Genomic DNA, 19360 nt, shown 5'->3' on the forward strand with positions numbered 1-19360 from the left:
CACTACGTTTAAAAAAAAAAAAAAAAAAAAAATCTTTACTGCTGAACCTTGTCTTCTTTAATATTAGCATCACAAGGGTATCCATGTATTATACAAAAATAAGATGGGCCTCTTCAGTGAGTTACAGGAAACCCTAGATGAAATTATTTTCCTGTAACTCACTGAAGTCTTTTTAAGTACTGGAAACATTGAAATAACAACAACAACGCGCTTCATGCTGTGGGATTCTTTGCAACATATATTGCCCATATTCCGCTGTTGTTGTTGTTGTTGTTGTTGTTGTTTCAAAACACTGCACCCAGGCATCCAGCAAAGGAGCATTGTGTGGAGTTTCTTTAACAAAGTAAGTGAAAACAGAATTTGCAATTTTTTTATTTAACCCAAAACAAAATAGGTAAACATTTCCTAAGTGTGTGAGTAATGTTTCTCATACTCATTTAATGTTGTACTTTGCACCTTACGCATGTTGGGGCGAATACTTTCTTTGTTAATCTACTTCATTATAAGAAAATGTTTTCAGTATGTTTTCTGGAGTACACTGCTCACAATACTTTATTTGTTTATTTATTTTTAAATAAAGGCTACATATTTGATCTTTTTGGTAAGAAACTATACCTGCACAGTAACTGTTACTGTTACGCAGTTATTATTGATGGATCACAGAGTTATCACGGACATAAACCCAACAGCATGTTATGTTGTTTTCTTTCTGATTTATTTCCTGAGAAGAATAGGTCACTTTAGTTATTATTATTGAGGTGTACTTGATGCTGTGTGCTTATTGTTAAATTAATAAATCGAGAGACCGGGGTCTGATCGGGTCATTTAAAACCCACAGGTACCCGGGTTTTCGGCTGACCTCCAATTTAAAGTATAAAGTATTCCTTTAACACAATCTCATCGGCCTAATAAAGTGGCCCCATCTGTCTTTCTATACACACAATTTGTGCAAAGTGTGTTTAATTTCATGTACTTTAAAATAAATATACAATAAAATGAGAGCCAACTAAAATTGTGCTTTCTAAAAAGGCACTTGAGACAGGTCTCCTTATAAAGACGCGTTGCGTTAGATTCTGTTACACTGTACTGTACATGTGTACTATTTTCTATAGTAGGAACATATGAACAGAAATTAACAGCTCCCTTGGAAAAGGCATGAAGGCAAAGGTGTCAGGTGTTTTAAATGGGCTTTTGGCCAGTGTGTCCTGCCACTTCAACTAATCTAAGAGGGTGACAGAAGACTCACATGGTCTGCATGAAGAGCATGGAAGCCAAGGCTATCAGAGACCTCCTTGGGATCACTAAGAACTTCCTGTTCATTGAGCTCCATATAATTCAGAGGGAATTGCAACAGGATGTGTTGGTGCTTCATAGTCCAAATTACATGTAATGTGGCAACTGCTAAGGAATGCACAAAATATATATTGTAGATCTCATACATTAAAATACTAAAAGATAAGATCACTGCAAACAGGACTACACCTGTCTATTAAATGTCTGCTTACTGTAGGTCTCAGTAGAATTATATAGCAAGCTAGGCTTCTTTTATAGTAGGGGGAGTGATCACATCATATCCTCTTTATCAAGTTTAAGTTGATGTCCAGTCTTAGGGCCCAATTTAATTAACTTTTAGCTTAGGGTTTAAAGAAATGCAATAAACAAAGTGCATGTGAGTCCATTTCTGCTTTCTTTATTCATTCATTCATGTGCTAATCAAATAAAAATAGAAATTTACACAAATGTGCTACAGCATGTTTATTGTATGCATTTCAATTTTCATAACATGCTTTTCTTTCAAGCTACAAGTTAGTTCAACTGGGCCCCTAAGTCAACTATGATCACTGATAAAATCCAGGACCTTTTAATCTTAAAAGTACATACAGTATTGCGAAGTTTACTTGCACAAAAGAATTGTCTTCATTGTGGCTAACTAACATATTTTTTTCCTCAGTCAGATTCCAGTAACACTGATGAATAGCAAATTACTGTCGCTTCTTCCCCAATAGATCAACACCAACAGTACCTTTTTCAGTTTTGTCTTTAACTAGCAGATAATTGGACCTGGGTATAAAACTATAAAAAAAGTAAGTGAGGAATTTACACACACCACTTAAGCCCAATGTCAAGTGTCACAAACCTGTATTTTACCATCTTTTACCTTATTGGAGCAGTGTCACCCAGAAACATTTAGAATGATTGAAAACACAATAAAATAGTGATGGAAATGTAAAAATTTAAAGATTTAAAACAACATAAACTCAAATACTTATGAAGCTAAAAATATATTTTATAATTTATTCCCACTGTCGACTATGCAATGGAACCAACTCTTCACAGCGGCGAGTTCTCAAAGAAGCCTTAGTGTGCCTTCGAAATGACTTTCCCAGCTGCAGGTCCAGGACAGGCATTGATGATTTAGTAAAAGCCAGCTTTGGGGAGTGGGGGGGGGGGGTTAGGGGGTGGAAGTTGAACAGAATTCCAACACCCTGCTGACACTGGGTGCCTAGGGGGATTTAGTAAGTCTGATGACCCTACATTCAGAGAGTAATTCTACACCTACAGTGTTTTATAAATTTACAGGATCTCATCCTTTAGACATGGACAGCTGGGGGGCTGCCACAGCTTACATCACTGTAGAAACCTGAACACAGCACCAAATGCCAATAAGACTCATTTTGCCAGTGTGTGCTGAATCGTAATGACTTGTAAATTAAAACATGATGTTAACGTTCCGATCTCTAGACAGACAAAAACCTGTCAGCTGTGTTAACCCTCATTTACCAACAGCACACCCAATCTGATCCTTCCGCCACACTATCAATTCACTTCCTGTGCCGTAGGCATTGGGCTGCAAAGTTTGTACTGCGTTGACTTTGTCCCGTGTTGTCCATATCGCAGCATTATATTCTTAATCATGCATCGTTGGTCACAAATCAACTAGGCAATATATTTCTCAACATTCACTCAAGTCTTCTTAGGATCACAGTGTATACAGATCACGCTCCTCCGTGTAACAGTGCTGGTTTTCTGTTCCCACAATATGGCACTCATTTCAATCAGAACATCAGTATTGTTGTAGGAGGAAGCATGAAATGGATACACTGCAATGTTCCTGAGGAATGTTCAAGTAATATGGTTCTTGTAAACACTGCAGGGGGTTCTGTAACAATAAGTCTTACATTTACAGTCTAGGAATGTATATGGGGTCAATTTCATCTTTTTTTATGATGTTCACATTTGTTCATAGTTCTGTTAATTCAGTGTTTAATTTATCTTCCTTGGACAATAGCTGATTCTAATAAATTATGCGGAGATACACCATAATTATACACAAATATGGCTAATGGTGTATTCCAATAATGGTGTATTGAAACATTTCATAAAAAAGGTGGATATGCAATTTGACATGAGCAACCATGTCATGTTCTCTTACTAAGAGAAATTTGAGGTCAAAGGTGAGACACAAATTAGACATTTCAACATTACAACTGCAATTAACTCCTAGTAGGAAATGTGATAAACTTTTTACTGAAACTGGAGGTTTTTCTGTTTCTCGTGAATAGCATTCAGCATGAATTTGTGAGATGCCACCACCAACTGGTCTGGATTTTTCCCAGTTGCGATGGAAAGACCCAAATGCCATTATGCTGCTGAAGATGCTTGTTTCATACCTCGGAGGGCAAGCTTGTGTGTTACAGGAGACCAGTCCAGTCACAGGCTGAGACTTGGGGTTACAGAAGGATATGTTCACTTGCATACGTAAGTCACGGTAACAAGCTGCTTTCGTGGTCATCTGGCCTGCAGTGAATAACAGAAATGAATTTATTACCAGCATATCATAATGAAAATCTGTTACATACTCTTAAAACTATTGATCTGTTTTTAATCAATGAAAGGCCATCTTATAATGTCAATCAATCAGACTGATTAATTTGCTTACACAGGATACAGGAGACAGAGGTAACATCAGTCTGCCCCAAAACAGCTATACATACATGCCTTCAGTGAATTTAACACTAAATACACCTACTGTAAAGACATTGAATAGTGTTGATTTAGTGCAGGTACCTAAAGTAAACTAGGATCCTTAGAATTAGCCATTTGCCTTGTAAACAAATTGGAAGCTTCTAGCCCAGCAGCATTACTGACCAAAAGTGGTTTATAATCACAACTAATTTCTTCTGTATCAAGTGGCATTGCTTAAATAACACTTTTTACACAATGATACAATTTGTTTTGAACAGTTTGTGGTAAATTACAGTAAAGGTTCAATGCTGCACTAGGCGAACAGCACAACCATTACACACTCAATCAATACCCTACTTAAAGCACAGCCACTTTAATAAAGTAAGAGGCCTGGCTTCACAATTGTAAACAACAGCAACACACAATCACATTGTGATATTTTGGTTTAACTCTACCGTTAGAGACATATTATAAAATAAATCACCACACATGTTTTATAACTTCTTTGTGAGGTGTCAACTTTGGATAAAACACAATTATTTTATTTCCATGGACAGATTTGTACCAGATCCCCAAAGTGAAGACTGAAGAAATATGTATTATTTCCACTTTCAAAAGCTAGAAAGGTGTTAGTGAATCAAACAGTAAACCTACAACTCTTACAGTATTTTTGTGTTTTATTTTCTATTTCTATACATCATATAATTTTGCTGGCTTTACATGTACATGTAATAATAAAATACTTAGGCAAACTTGCATGCCCTTAAATTAAATATCTTCTGATAAGTCTCACAATAGAGTATAAGTTTCCCTTTGGAGAAAATATCTGATATATATGGCCCCCAAAGTTCTGCGTTTTGTACGTGAAAGAAAGCAATATTTTAAAGATGTACATTTAGGACCAGTCACATACTGTGGGTCCTAGTAATTATTTGTAGTAAGTATAAAATCAACAGTTCAGTAGATTATACCCAGTTGACCAGGTAGAGAGTGACAGATAGACATCAGTGCATAAGGGTCAGCATTCTGAACAAAGGCCCTAAAAAAAGTCATTCTAGTTTGCCATTTGAATCTGTTGCTTTAAAGTGAAGACAGGTGTGGACAGCCACACAAATGTTGTTGAAAGGTCTATGGCCTGCAAGGCAAAGTGTTTACTTAGTTTGGCTTTGTTATTCATGTTTCATCTGACCTCAGGCAACCCATAGGTTTTGAAGATCTCTGTAATTATAGGCCCACCATAGGAGAAGAAGAGGCCACAGATCATTGTTACAGGTAATAATGGAACCTTTCCACTCTGGCCTGCAGTAAAATTTAACACAGTACTAATTACAGGTGATTATTTTCAAACAATAGCGTTTAGCTTCTTCAACCCTTCCGCCCCCTATGGGTGCTCTAAGGACTTCTGATGGAGATCAGAAGTCCAGCATTCTGATGGAGATCACTAAAGCAACACTCTGAAAGTTCCATGCAGTAGTGCTGTAGTCTCTGTGTCCAATTATGTCCGCAAATGATTTATTGAGCAGCCCGGTGCCTTGTTTAAACCAGATTCTTAAATATGTAATTGAACCTAGCAATATGACATTGTTATTAATATGTGCAGTGTTTTGGTATGCATGAACATTAATGATGCATAGTCTTTCAGCATATTAATAATTTTCAACATGAATGAGTGCAATAAAAACTTTGCCAATACTACATACCATGATATATTTATTTAAAATACTGGTCCAAAGACATTACCTCCCCCGCAGGACACCGAGCACTCAGATCGGACTATAGCCCAAGTGTAGTTGTGCTTTGGTACCATCTTCTTATCACCATCTGATTTTGGAAGAGCGTATTCCCAGCTGACCCCTGGATTTCTGCCTTGAAGGAGAATCTGCATGGCGACATGTTTTTTTTTATTTTTATCAGAAGGTGCTTTTTAATGTATGAACTCTGTTTCTTCATTTATTTTTTTCACTTCTTAATCTATGTTTCATCCATGTTAATCCAGCACATCAGGTTGACATTTCAATAATTATTAGTTTAAAAACAGTTCAAATCTGTCCTGGACTTTACAGTAGCAATGCGTGCTGAAATGTGGGATGATCACTGCAATCCAAGTCTAAGGTTTATAATATAAGGTCATTTTAAAACACTGGTTTTCAAAACCAATGAGAATATTGATGTTTTTTCATCAAATAGCCTCTGACTAAAGCCAAAGAAAAATATACATTCAATAAAATTGAATTTAAAAGTATACATATAAATAAATAAATAAATAAATAAATAAATAAATAAAACATTGGAAATGTAAACTCATTTCAGCAGAACCCTTGACTTAAGTCTTACCTCACACTGGTTATAAAATACATAAAACATAAGAAAAAGTTACCATGAGGACTTATTCTGTGGTGTTTCTATATAAAGAGTGGCAGTGGGTCACATAATCATTTTCCATGTACAAGAATATATGGTTCCTGTTGACAATATTCACACATATTGTACCATTATGGAACTAAAGCCCTGGACACACTGCCCGATGCGATCAATAGCAATATTTTCAGTCACATCGAGCAGCGTGTTATGCTTTGCAGTGTGATTTTACAGGATTGACCGATCGATTTCAGTCGGCTCGCAATGTTTAAACATGTTTAATATTTTGCAATGCGATTCTCTCGCATCGGCTAGTGTGTTATACCCACTCGCAAGTCTCAAAAGTCAGCAACCAATGAGTTCACCGCGTTAGGTCATATGACTGGAGACATGCAGGCACGAAAATTGTATGCAAATCAATGGAATATCGTGTGTGTATACATAAAGTATACATACAGAGTGATTAGAAAATAAGTTTACCACATCAACGCACTATATCTCATGTGCTAAAATTACTTTCTAATCACAGCAGGCAGGCAGATATATATATATATATATATATATATATATATATATATATATATATATATATATATATATATATATATATATATATATATAAAATACATGGATAAAGGCTATATTTGCATTCTGAGCCATTGGAAAAAAAGGCATAATACCACAGTATTGATGTCAAAAAGTGATAATTCCTCTAGAGGAAAATATATTTGAACTTTGACCCATTCGACTCCATGAGACCATCACTTTCAATTCAGAACACAAAATGTCTCGTTTTCAATCACTCGACAACACCCACAGTACAGAAATGTTCATTAATGATCAACAAAACAAAATGAGAATACGTTAAAAAAAAATTATGTAAAGCTGGTACATTCGTATCTCAGAGAAACTGGAGAGTAATGGGAAATTAAAACAAGGTAAAGGCAATCATCCAAATAAAGCTGAAGCACTAACAGATAACATAAAACGTCTGTACAGCACTGAAACACTGTTTAAAAAAAAAAAAAAAAAAAACTGTACTGCTGAACCTTGTCTTCTTTAATATTAGCATCACAAGGGTATCCATGTATTATAAAAAAAAAAACAGATGGGCCTCTTCGTGAGTTACAGGAAAACAATTCCATCTCGGGTTTCTGTGACAGTTTATAAATTACTCAACCTTCGGTCTCGTAATTTATGACGTCACAGAAACCCTAGATGGAATTATTTTCCTGTAACTCACTGAAGCCCATCTATATATATATATATATATATATATATATATATATATATATATATATATATATATATATATATATATATATAAATAGAGCGAGAGAAAATACATTCATGTCTCCAGTCACATGTGGTTTTCACTAAACTTTATACATCCAGGGCAGGACAAACATCAGAAAAAAAACTCACTAATTATGCATCCTTCCTGCGATTTCATCGGGCAGTGTGTGATGCACGCTCGCAAAGATTTTTTTGCGACGCGACCTCCTCCATTGAGATGTGACAGTCGCATCGGGCACTGTGGTCTGGGCTTAAGTCATTAGACCTTGTTGATTTAAGTGTTTGTTTACATCCCTTAAATTGTAGTTTCATTACAGGCACACATGCTTCCTCAGAAGTCTGTGAACTAAATGAGAGATGTTCCTGAAACTACACACCGTTGTGCTGTGATCCTGATTATGTGTTTTCCTTTGATTTGTAATTATTTTTAACCCATTGCATCTTCAGCTACACTAATAACACCATTTCAAAGTCACCTAATTGCTGTAATTTACTACTCTTTAAAGCTTGACACACCCTTATAAGTTAAAATAAGGCTTTTACAAAAATACACATTTAGAATATCATTTATCATTTTTAACATGCAATATAAGGTAAAGGAGATGACATAACATAACCACCTATCTCTACTCCCAAGTGCACAGTTACAGTGAATTATTTTCAGATGCAAGTGAAGCGTATAGCATTATATTGTACTGAGAGCTGTATATAATCCAAGTTCTCTGGCAATGCATGACATTACGTTTTAATGATTATGACAGTTAGTGATACAAGCCCTCTGACACATGGTTTCTGTTAAACAGCATCCATGATTATCACCCTCCCGGAGACACTCTCAAAGAGAAACTGGAGGAGATCACATGTGCATGAGCATCTAAATGAGCAAGACAAAAGATAATAAAGCAATAATGAAAGTGTACAGACGTGCTCAAATTTGTTGGTACCCTTACAGCTCATTGAAATAATGCTTCATTCCTCCTGAAAAGTGATGAAATTAAAAGCTATTTTATCATGTATACTTGCATGCCTTTGGTATGTCATAGAATAAAGCAAAGAAGCTGTGAAAAGACATGAATTATTGCTTATTCTACAAAGATATTCTAAAATGGCCTGGACACATTTGTTGGTACCCCTTAGAAAAGATAATAAATAATTGGATTATAGTGATATTTCAAACTAATTAGTTTCTTTAATTAGTATCACACATGTCTCCAATCTTGTAATCAGTCATTCAGCCTATTTAAATGAAGAAAAGTAGTCACTGTGCTGTTTGGTATCATTGTGTGCACCACACTGAACATGGACCAGAGAAAGCAAAGGAGAGAGTTGTCTGAGGAGATTAGAAAGAAAATAATAGACAAGCATGGTAAAGGTAAAGGCTACAAGACCATCTCCAAGCAGCTTGATGATCCTGTGACAACAGTTGCAAATATTATTAAGAAGTTTTAGGTCCATGGAACTGTAGCCAGCCTCCCTGGGCGTGGCCGCAAGAGGAAAATCGACCCCAGATTGAACAGAAGGATAGTGAGAATGGTAGAAAAAGAACCAAGGATAACTGCCTAAGAGATACAAGCTGAACTCCAAGGTGAAGATACGTCAGTTTCTGATCGCACCATCCGTCGCTTTTTGAGCGAAAGTGGGCTCCATGGAAGAAGACCCAGGAGGACTCCACTTTTGACAGAAAAACATAAAAAAGCCAGACTAGAATTTGCTAAAATGCATATTGACAAGCCACAATCCTTCTGGGAGAATGTCCTTTGCACAGATGAGTCAAAACTGGAGCTTTTTGGCAAGTCACATCAGCTCTATGTTCACAGATGAAAAAATGAAGCTTTCAAAGAAAAGAACACCATACCTACAGTGAAACATGGAGGAGGCTCGGTTATGTTTTGGGGCTGCTTTGCTGCGCCTGGCACAGGGTGCCTTGAATCTGTGCAGGGCACAATGAAATCTCAAGACTATCACGGCATTCTGGAGCGAAACGTACTGCCCAGTGTCAGAAAGCTCTGTCTCAGTCGCAGGTCATGACCCAAAACACACAGCTAAAAGCACCCAAGAATGGATAAGAACAAAACATTGGACTATTCTGAAGTGGCCTTCTATGAGTCCTGATCTGAATCCTATCGAACATCTATGGAAAGAGCTGAAACTTGCAGTCTGGAGAAGGCACCCATCAAACCTGAGACAGCTGGAGCAGTTTGCTCAGGAAGACTGGGCCAAACTACCTGTTAACAGGTGCAGAAGTCTCATTGAGAGCTACAGAAAACGTTTGATTGCAGTGATTGCCTCTAAAAGGTTGTGCAACAAAATATTAGGTTAGCGGCCCCATCATTTTTGTCCATGCCATTTTCATTTGTTTTATTATTTACAATATTATGTTGAATAAAAAATCAAAAGCAAAGTCTGATTTCTATTAAATATGGAATAAACAATGGTGGATGCCAATTACTTTTGTCAGTTTCAAGTTATTTCAGAGAAAATTGTGCATTCTTCGTTTTTTGTGGAAGGGTACCAAGAAATTTGAGCACATCTGTATGTGGAAATTCATGGCTATATAGCTATATAGAGTATAGACATATTAAACCATGACCATTAAAATTATGGTCATTGCTTGTTAGCAGCTTCTGGCGAAAGTAAGTGTTCCTAATGTAGACATGGAAATCAGAAAGCCAAGGCAAATCGTGGAAATGTGTTTTAAAGTAAGGACAATTGGAATGTTAACAAGTTTGACACTTTTTCCAATGCAGTGCTGTGTTTGGGGTGGTGTCCATTGCCTGGAAGTTGTACAGCGGTCAAAGAATATACAACCTCCTGCCCAACACCCCCAACCAATGCTCAACAGAATTAAGGTCTTTCTCCATCAAACCACTGTATAGTCAAATTCATAGATTTAATTTTGATTTACAGTACTGTATACACAGCTTACAGGATGTTGAACCTATAGGGGTCCACTACTAAAAGGGGCTTCCCATTAATAATATATTTTAATAATATATTTTGTGTGACAAGAAAATACATTTCCAGCACTGGAAACTGAAACAAGTCAACTTGTATTCATCCTCCAACTAGATACATTCCTTTGTCAACACACCATAATAGTGATTAATGTAGAAATAATTAAAAAAAACCAAAAAAAAAAAACCAAAAAAAAAAACCAACTACTCAAATATGACTCCTGTTTAAAAGGGACAGTTCTCCTGCAGGTGTTGTGCCCAAATGCTGTACAGGCTTTTGTGAAAATGAAGCAGTAATGTGATAAATGGGTTGTTTGTCAATGTGACTTTTGAACTTTGGTCTTTAGAAAGGAAACAAAGGTCTTTTAACCACTGTGTTGCCACCAGTCTTCTACAGACACTTTTTTTCCCACAGCTATGTCACAAAGCCCATGTTTCATGTTTTCCAATGTTGATCACTATCAAAAGGCCAACTCATTTAATAACATACAATCATGCAATCCCAAATATCGTTATTTTCTATGAGCGTGTAACTGATTTCTTTAAAGCTGAAAGCTGTCTTTAATAAAAGATGTCTACAGAAGACAGAAATATTTTTTAAAGGATCCATGTTATTGAAGAATAGATAAATATGTCATGTTTAGAAGACCAAGATATTACGCATATCATGCTTCTCTAAATCAGTCACTTTAAAAAAAAAATAGTATAAGACATATTAAATTGTGAAGATTTTTTTTTACTTCTAAATTGATTTAACTAAACAAGGACATTTCGTGTCTTGCTTGTTGGTAAATAAGAGTTTTAATGTGTACTTCATTTTTAACGGGCACTTTTCATTTGGATTGCTTTGAACTTTTCTGTTATTAATAAAAAAATGTTTTATTGGTTAATCTAACATAAAAAAAAAAAAAAAAAACATACCTCTACCACTAAAGTCTCGTTTGTAGGTCCTGTGGCCGTGAGGCTCTCGGGTTGACTGTACGGCCTTTTGTAGTTGAACACAGTCCCAGAAAACGTGTGCCTGCCAGGCCAGTCTACAGTCCAGTACCCATTGAGGTAGTACTTGTGATAGGAGTTCCTCACCGACAAGTAGGAGCTGGAGCTGTTCATTTCGTACACACGAATGCTGCGGGCCCCTGCTGGAATGGTAACTACGCTGTGGTATTCTATTAAGAGAAGGACAGGAATTTCAAAACAACAAACTACTGTGAGTATTAATATATTCACCATCCAATTGTATACAATAACTTTAAAACAATAACACATAGTAGTAAAGCAGTGTAAAGCACCATGCAAATTGGGAAAAAGCATAGTTAAAACTTGGAAAACAGTTCAGATATTATCATAACCTTGGTTCCCTGAAATAGAAATGTAACCATTACCGAATGGGTATTTACCTCCAAGCAGTGGGACGTAACAAGCAGCAAGCTGCAGTGCCCAAATTACGCATAATTAGTGAAAATTCTCAAAGAGCAGATTTGGTATTCAGGACTCGAGTCTTTAGGAGGTAAATACCCATTCAGTAATGGTTACATTTTGTACCTGAAAGGGAACCACAGAATTGCCTTTGTAATTTTTTATACGGGATATACTTTGTTGCTTGGGATCTATCTATCAAGGTGTTTATTTTTAAAGGTTGTTCGGTTGTTTAGGAACTAAAATATATTTCAAGCCATGTCAGATGCTCTGACTACCTGTCATGCATTCAGAGCCAACATGTGGGTTTGCCATATAGGTGAAGTAAAATCTAAGTGTGCATTCAGTACTTACGATTTGTGTAATGCTGTTTGTTGTATTGGCCTTTGAACATTTTACAAGTTGAGTTGTTGCCTTTGCAGACACCGCAGACATCCGGCATAGCACTGGAGCCCAACACACGGTCACAGCCAACAAGCTGCAAGAAGGGAAAAATGAACATATTCAGAAAGCATGAGAGTCAGAAAACGAGAGAGAAATACATTTCAGCTGTGCTTCTTAAATGATAAACAAAAATACATCATACACTACTCCTTGCTAACCCGCAGCTAACTTTCAAAAGCACATTCTGTAAATGCTTGTTTACAACTTGTTAGAGGTGCACTTTATTTATACTTATTTTTCATAAAAATACAAAAACAAAATTAAAAAACTAAACTGACCTAGATTGCTTGTTAACTTAACATGACTGTACATGACCCTTAACTCTGTGTTTGAATACTCTTTCACTGATAAAAGGCTATAACAATCTGACTTTTACCTTCACTAAATCCCTGTAAAACAATGTTTTTGTCTCAACACCCCTCCTATCATTTTCAACACAGCTGCTTGCCAAGCACTGATGTATTGTGATAGGACAACATTTATTAAATGCATAATAAGCCACAAAAAATTGTAGTTAAAACACAATTATTATAATAACGAATAAGTAATTTGACCCAAGGGCAAGCACTAGATGCTGTGAGCCATATTTAAAATAACAGCTTTTGTGATAATGTATATAGTCCCGGGTGATAAAGACTGTGTTCAAAATGTTTTTTTTTTTTTTTTTTAAATGGAGATAAACAGTAGGACCATTACCCCCCATCCCCCTAAAAAAATGTTAATTGAAAATGAAAAATGAATATGCCAACTGCAGTATATATTTATTTTTTTTTACCTCGCATACTCCGTCAATGCACAGATTTGAACTGCCCTCTGAACATGAAGTACCATCTTTCACTTTACTTGAGAGGGCGAAGAAGAAGTCAAAGCCTTCTGCGTAACAATAAAGTTTACACAGGTCCTGCTCTGTGATTAAAAAGAACATGAAAATAAGACACAACACTACTACTACGACTACAACTACTAAAGTAGTTGGGGTATCCTGCATACCCCAGCTACTACTAACAACATGTTAGGGGCTACCCCAATGTGTTCCAGTTAAAAAAATAGGGCATTTGGCTGAAGTTAATCTATCGGTAACTTGTAACTTGTTTCCAGGACTGCCTCGTGCAGCATCCAGCATGTTTCAACATAAAGTGCCCAGGGTAAACTGATGTAAGTGGTGGTTTCAGTGACATTATGTAGTGGCATAGTCAACATACATTGCAAGCTTCCAGTTCATTCTTTCAAACTCCCATAGCCTCTAAGGTTTTTATACCCCCCCCCCCATGACACACTAGTAGAACTTGAACAAGAACAAGCCATAACCAGTTTGCACACACAAATAACCAATGCAGTTGTCTTCTACAATTTAACAGCATCCCATTTAAGAACATCAGTGATGATTTCAGGACAAAAAGAAACACTTACCATCGACTCGAGTATATGGCTTCCAGTTGTAATACCAGCCCCGGAACTGCTTGCTGTTGAATTCTGCACACTGTGTGGCCCGGAAGTCAATGCTGCCTGAAGGGCAGTTATGAACATTGCAAAGTTTGTATGCACGAGAAGAGCCCTCACAGAAATTCCCACCATATCTAGTTAAGAAAAAAAAAAAGAGAAATCAGAGAAATGTATTCAACAAAATGATTATGAAGGCATACGCTAAAAAGCAGTTTCTCTACCATAACAACATTTATATTGTTCTGAATTTGTATTTAACACATGCAAAGTATAAAATACAGTAATCCGTCATATATCCGCCCTAACTGGTTTAACTGCCATGATCAAGCTCTTCAGCAACATCACCCACGTCTACAACGCTAACGCAAAATGGCTACAGGCTACACTGATGTACTGTAGAAACAATCAGCATTTTGCTACGGTGTAAATTACCCGACACTAATGTAAGTGTATACAGCCCTGCGTATTAAGAGGGTTTTTAGTGTAAATGTATATTGTAAATTGTGTGGATTTATTGTAATTAATTAATTAAGCACCTGACACTCTTGGGAGAGCCTGCATGTTGTGTGTGATTACCAGGTGTGGCATCTAAAGCACCTTTCACAATGGCATGCTCTACCCGGGTCAGAACATACCCAGGTCAGGGCCCGGTATCATGCAGCAGAAATGAGCAGCAACTGGCTGTGGTTGAGACGGAAAGATTCTGGCTGGGTATCTCAAGCACAATAGAAAAAAGCAACGCTGATGTACAGGTAAGTAAGCTGGGCTGAGTTGAGTGGGGGACAGAGGGGGATGATGCTGGGAGGCCAGAATCACCGTCGAGCCCTCTTGAGGTGTCGTGGGCAAGTCGACGAAACACAGAGGATGGAAGGTGCCCACTTGAAGACCCCAGAGATGTACCCTACTTAGCTCAATCCAGACGGTTGTCATGCTGATGCGCTGGGGAGACCGCACTGTGGTTGATCCCCAGAGCCAGCATCGCAGCCATTGTGTGTGCTGATGCACTGGGGAGACAAAATAAGCTGATCCCTTGAGCCAGCATTACACTTCAGCCATTAACACCAGGCAGAAAGATATCTACATCATCAGATGGAAAGAAATGCAAATGGATGGAGATGGATCACATTAGTTTAGTGTAAAGCTACGTCTTAGTTGATGCTTATCTTGGCGAGAGCCTAGCTGAAATCAGCATGAAGTTTTAACATCTACTCTCATGTAATGGAAATCAGGTCGGCTATGTGACTTCACACTGCTTTTGATAAAGCAGGGTTGACCTGGGTAAAAGATGCAAGTAAATAATACGAGTATCAATGCCAAGCTTCTCTGGATTGAACCGTCGGCCCAAATGTTGATTAGAGCAAATGTTTCTTCATCCCTGCTGCAGTCTGGCTTGTGTCTCAAGCAACCAAAATATGGCTAAACAGAATAAACAAAAACGTTCCTTGCGGAAGTGAAACTTTCACATAGGCATGGCTGTTTGTTATTTCATCGGCTGGCATGCATTTTCGCTCAACCCGGGTCAAAGCGTGTCAACAGACATCTTGAGGTGGGTCACTGGTACCCGGGTACGTGGTTTCACACTACGCAGGATTGTGACCCAGGTAGCCAGAACCCGGGTCCAGACCCGGGTAGAAGTGCTAGTATGAAAGGGGCTTTAAATCAGTAAGTAGGTATGTTCCAGCAAGCAAAACTGTGCAGCGATGCAGGAGCGGCGCCAGGGCGGCACTGGAGCGGTACAAAATAAATAGGATTGAATCCTATTTTTTGCATTTTGACGCATCAACTAGGGTATTGAGCAATCAGAGAACAGCTTCAATGCACGTGGTACAGCAGAGTGAAGCAGTATCCAAAATCACCGACAAAACAATAATACTTGCCATTGAAAAAAAATACCCAGAGTCTTATGACAAAGGGCATCTCAATTATAAAGATACAGATTTGAAAGATAATATATGGGAGACCATTTCGAAGGAACTAGATAAGCCTGGTGTGTATGATTTATTGCCATATATGTTGAAATACCGCCAGAGAAGACACTCGTAATTTCCACGTCACATTGACGAATATGTACCAGTCCTGATCATAGGTTTGTCAATAGCAATTTTGAACAGTTGTATAGACGTGGCAGTTTTCAAACTTTCGCATCACCTCTGTGTCGCTTCTGGCGTGTATGGTCATGTCGCTGCGAAAATGTCTCGTCTCCAATTTTTAAAAAATCGCATTGTGTCTGGTAGCTTAAGAATGAGTTAGTGAGTGACAGAGAACCAGAACCAGGGTTGGATACCGAAGAGTGAGTAAGCAAGTCGAAACCGCCGACAGCCGGGTGAGTAGCCAGAGTTCATTTATTATTGAACAGAGAAGATTAATTCAGATACCACCAAAGATTTCATACACTGTGTCGTAGTACTCCATGCGCTAACATTGCTGGTAGTGTCACGTGAGCTGTTCAGTGTGTTGATATGTAAATAAATCCTGTTCACCTGCAGGACATCTGCAGCGAATGCATGCACGCATACAGCTACCCTGTCACAAGCATTAATACCCTGCATCTTTCTAAACAAGGGGTTTAGGGGAACTCCCTAGTAAAAGCTTAATCTAAAAACAGTAATTGTGTGAATATAGTAATTGTTACAGCTGTGTATAATGGTATTTAAAAACAGGATTCGTTTATCCGATTTTTGACATATCCGCCCTTACTCTGGTCCCACCGCAGTCGGATATGCAAGTATAGTATATCATTAGGAAAATAAAAAGTTAACATGTTATTGGGTTGTTTGGTGAAAGTTGAAGAAAATTTATAAAAACCACAGAAGGATACAGTAGTGAAGCATTATCAGTGTACACAACAATATTAATACTGTACAAAGACATACAGTACATAAAGATAACAATCTAAATAGAGGGTTGGTTAATTATTAAATGAATCTAGGTAGTTCATGGGGAAAATATACACCATAATTAGTGGCAGTTCAGGAATCTGTAATGCAACTACATTTTCAAAGGTAAAGCAGACTTGTGTCTCTCAGCATTATGTTATTTGAGTCCTTAACGGCTAAAGTATCTTTGTGTGTCCTGTACAAGTCCTGGTTAATGTTTAGATAGCAAGCAACTCTTGCAGGTGTGTTTCCTGAGGCACACAAGCACTAAATCCCTTGGCAGGACAATTACATTCCCTCTAATAGGGCTGAAATTTACCTCCTGCTGGGCTCTATTTTAACTAATTTGGTTTGCTGCTGGATAGGATCTTGGCTGCCGAGACTATAACAAATGACAAAAGATCCTAGACACAGAACTATTGTAAAGAAAAATGCTGGTATTTTATAGTTACCTTGCAATATTGTCCATGAAAAGGTTGCAACAAATCAGGTAAAATATAGACAAGATGAATTCAAAATTAACCACAGCAGCTAAATGAAAATATGCATTTAAATATAAATGCTATAAGACAGCATGTGATGCACCTCAGATACTAGCCAGGGTTCTCCTCAAGCCAAACTAACAAGCGTTTTTTCTTTCCAGTAAATTTACGTTATAGGTTCCCAGGGCAAGATACGGATAGAGGTGGCATAGATTACCTTGGGTTATTGCAGTGCCGCTCTCGATAGGTCACCCCCGCTCCACAGCTTCTTGAGCAACCAGACCAACCTGACCAGACTGACCAGTGACCATCAACAGAGCGGGGGCCTTCATCTCCGTGTTTCAAACACTGACCACGGCGACACCACTAGGACAAAGCCATAAAAATACATATCATTTTTTTTTTTTTTTAAGTTTTCTAAATTGATGACATTTTTACAACTGTACTTCATTTCAAAATTAAATGTACATTGATTTATATACAGCACACACTCAACTGTAGAATTTTTATTTAAGTATCATAAACATAGTTGTCAGTCATCACCCATTAACTTAAATGCCAAAGCTTAAATCACAGACTCAAGTAAACAAAGAGTTGTTTGAAAATAAATAGTCCTGTTATTCATTCTCACCATATCAGGCCCACAAACAGTGCCCTCAGCAGCTGGCATGAACTTGGTCTCACATTTTCTGCCAACCCGGTGGCACCACAATGCTTTGCAAATGTCCTACGTAGCACACAAAAACAAAAATGCTATTTATTGATTAGAATGTTTACATTTATATTTCTAAGCCACCCAGACACACTATCAGATCTTGTATTTTATTGCGATTTTATCCCCTTTCCCATTATACTACTGGAACGCTCTTGTTACATGAGCAGAGAGGGGGAAGGCTGGAGCCGCTTCCAGGCCACCATGCAGCGATTGCCTCGTCATTGATGTACTGTAGAAACAATCAGCGTTTTCAACTCAGTAGACAGGATATGAACAGGAAATAGAGGTGAAGCACTTAGTAATGCTGAATAATATAGGTTTCAACATGCACCACTGAAACAGGTTGTAATAAATCTCATCTTGTTCTCCTACCAAATTAGGACTCTTTCTTAAGTTGCTTTTTTCAAGTAATTGTTTGCTTACTGGTTGCCTCATCTATTATTTGCACTTGGCGCCCTAAAAGCAGTAAAGAACAGTGGTTCATGTGTATCCCAAGTGGTTCATGTATTGCTCATATCTAATCAGTAGCTGATGCAGCCGTCATTAAAAAATGTGCCTAATTTTGAAGCAAGAGCAAAGGCATGTTTTCAGAGAGGACGGTATTTTAATGGTTTAAACTGCCAAGAAACAAGCTAGTTAGTGACTCCAAGGTGCAGTTAATTATTTTTTTTTTTTTATATCTCAGTGGCTTCTTGATATTATTTCATTAAAATGATATCTCTCTGAAAACTCAAAAAATGCCAATTCAAAAGTATTCATACCCTGACAAGGAAAATGAAATTAATAGCTAGTTGAGGTACCTTTAGCAATAATAACATTAGGTTACAGATGTAACCCTGGTTCACTGAAAGAGAATACGACCACCAACCAACACTTTTGGGATATGTATTTACTGAGCATTTTATGTCAGAGCTGCCGAGGGAACAAACAGTCACTCCATGGAGCTCACATCCTCTTTTGCATTGAACCCGTAGAAGCGACCAATGCGACCTTGCAAGGTTTGGTGGTCATCTTCTCTTTCAGGGAACCAGGGTTACATCCGTAACCCAATGTTCCCTTTCAATTTGAAGACGGCCACCAACCAATACTTTTGGGAAAAGTATACCAAAGCCGTCGCGATGGAGCTTGAGCGAGGGACCTCTCACTACCGCAAAATTAGAGTTTGTGGTGTGAGCGTGCAACCTCAAGGACCCTTTTGCCTAATAAAGGCATAGAGGGATCTACCACATTAAGTCAATAGAACCTGGTGAAAGTATGCAGAGTAGCCCAGATAGCCGCAGTACATATATAAGTCAATGACGCTCCTCTAAAGAGGGCCCATGACGTAGCCACTCCTCGGGTAGAGTGCGCGGCCACCCACCCAGGTGGGGGTAGGCCGGCATTAGTATATGCAGTCGAAACTGTGTCCAC

General features: G+C 37.8%; 1 protein-coding gene across 3 annotated transcripts in view; it reads right to left on the reverse strand.

Annotated features, from left to right (window-relative positions):
- Positions 1-19360, reverse strand: part of LOC117394192 (A disintegrin and metalloproteinase with thrombospondin motifs 16-like) — an 87569-nt gene that overhangs the window by 19044 nt on the left and 49165 nt on the right. For all 3 annotated transcript variants that reach the window (XM_059012814.1, XM_033992261.3, XM_059012815.1), the window contains 8 exons: positions 17867-17962; positions 17453-17601; positions 13845-14011; positions 13210-13340; positions 12345-12468; positions 11496-11740; positions 5707-5845; positions 3672-3798 (listed from right to left, as the gene is read on the reverse strand). In XM_059012814.1, the coding sequence (XP_058868797.1) occupies positions 3672-3798; positions 5707-5845; positions 11496-11740; positions 12345-12468; positions 13210-13340; positions 13845-14011; positions 17453-17601; positions 17867-17962 (1178 nt within the window). The remainder of the gene's footprint in view (positions 1-3671; positions 3799-5706; positions 5846-11495; positions 11741-12344; positions 12469-13209; positions 13341-13844; positions 14012-17452; positions 17602-17866; positions 17963-19360) is intronic.

The sequence above is a fragment of the Acipenser ruthenus genome, chromosome 3, assembly GCF_902713425.1.
Source record: "Acipenser ruthenus chromosome 3, fAciRut3.2 maternal haplotype, whole genome shotgun sequence".
Taxonomy (NCBI): Eukaryota; Metazoa; Chordata; class Actinopteri; order Acipenseriformes; family Acipenseridae; genus Acipenser; species Acipenser ruthenus.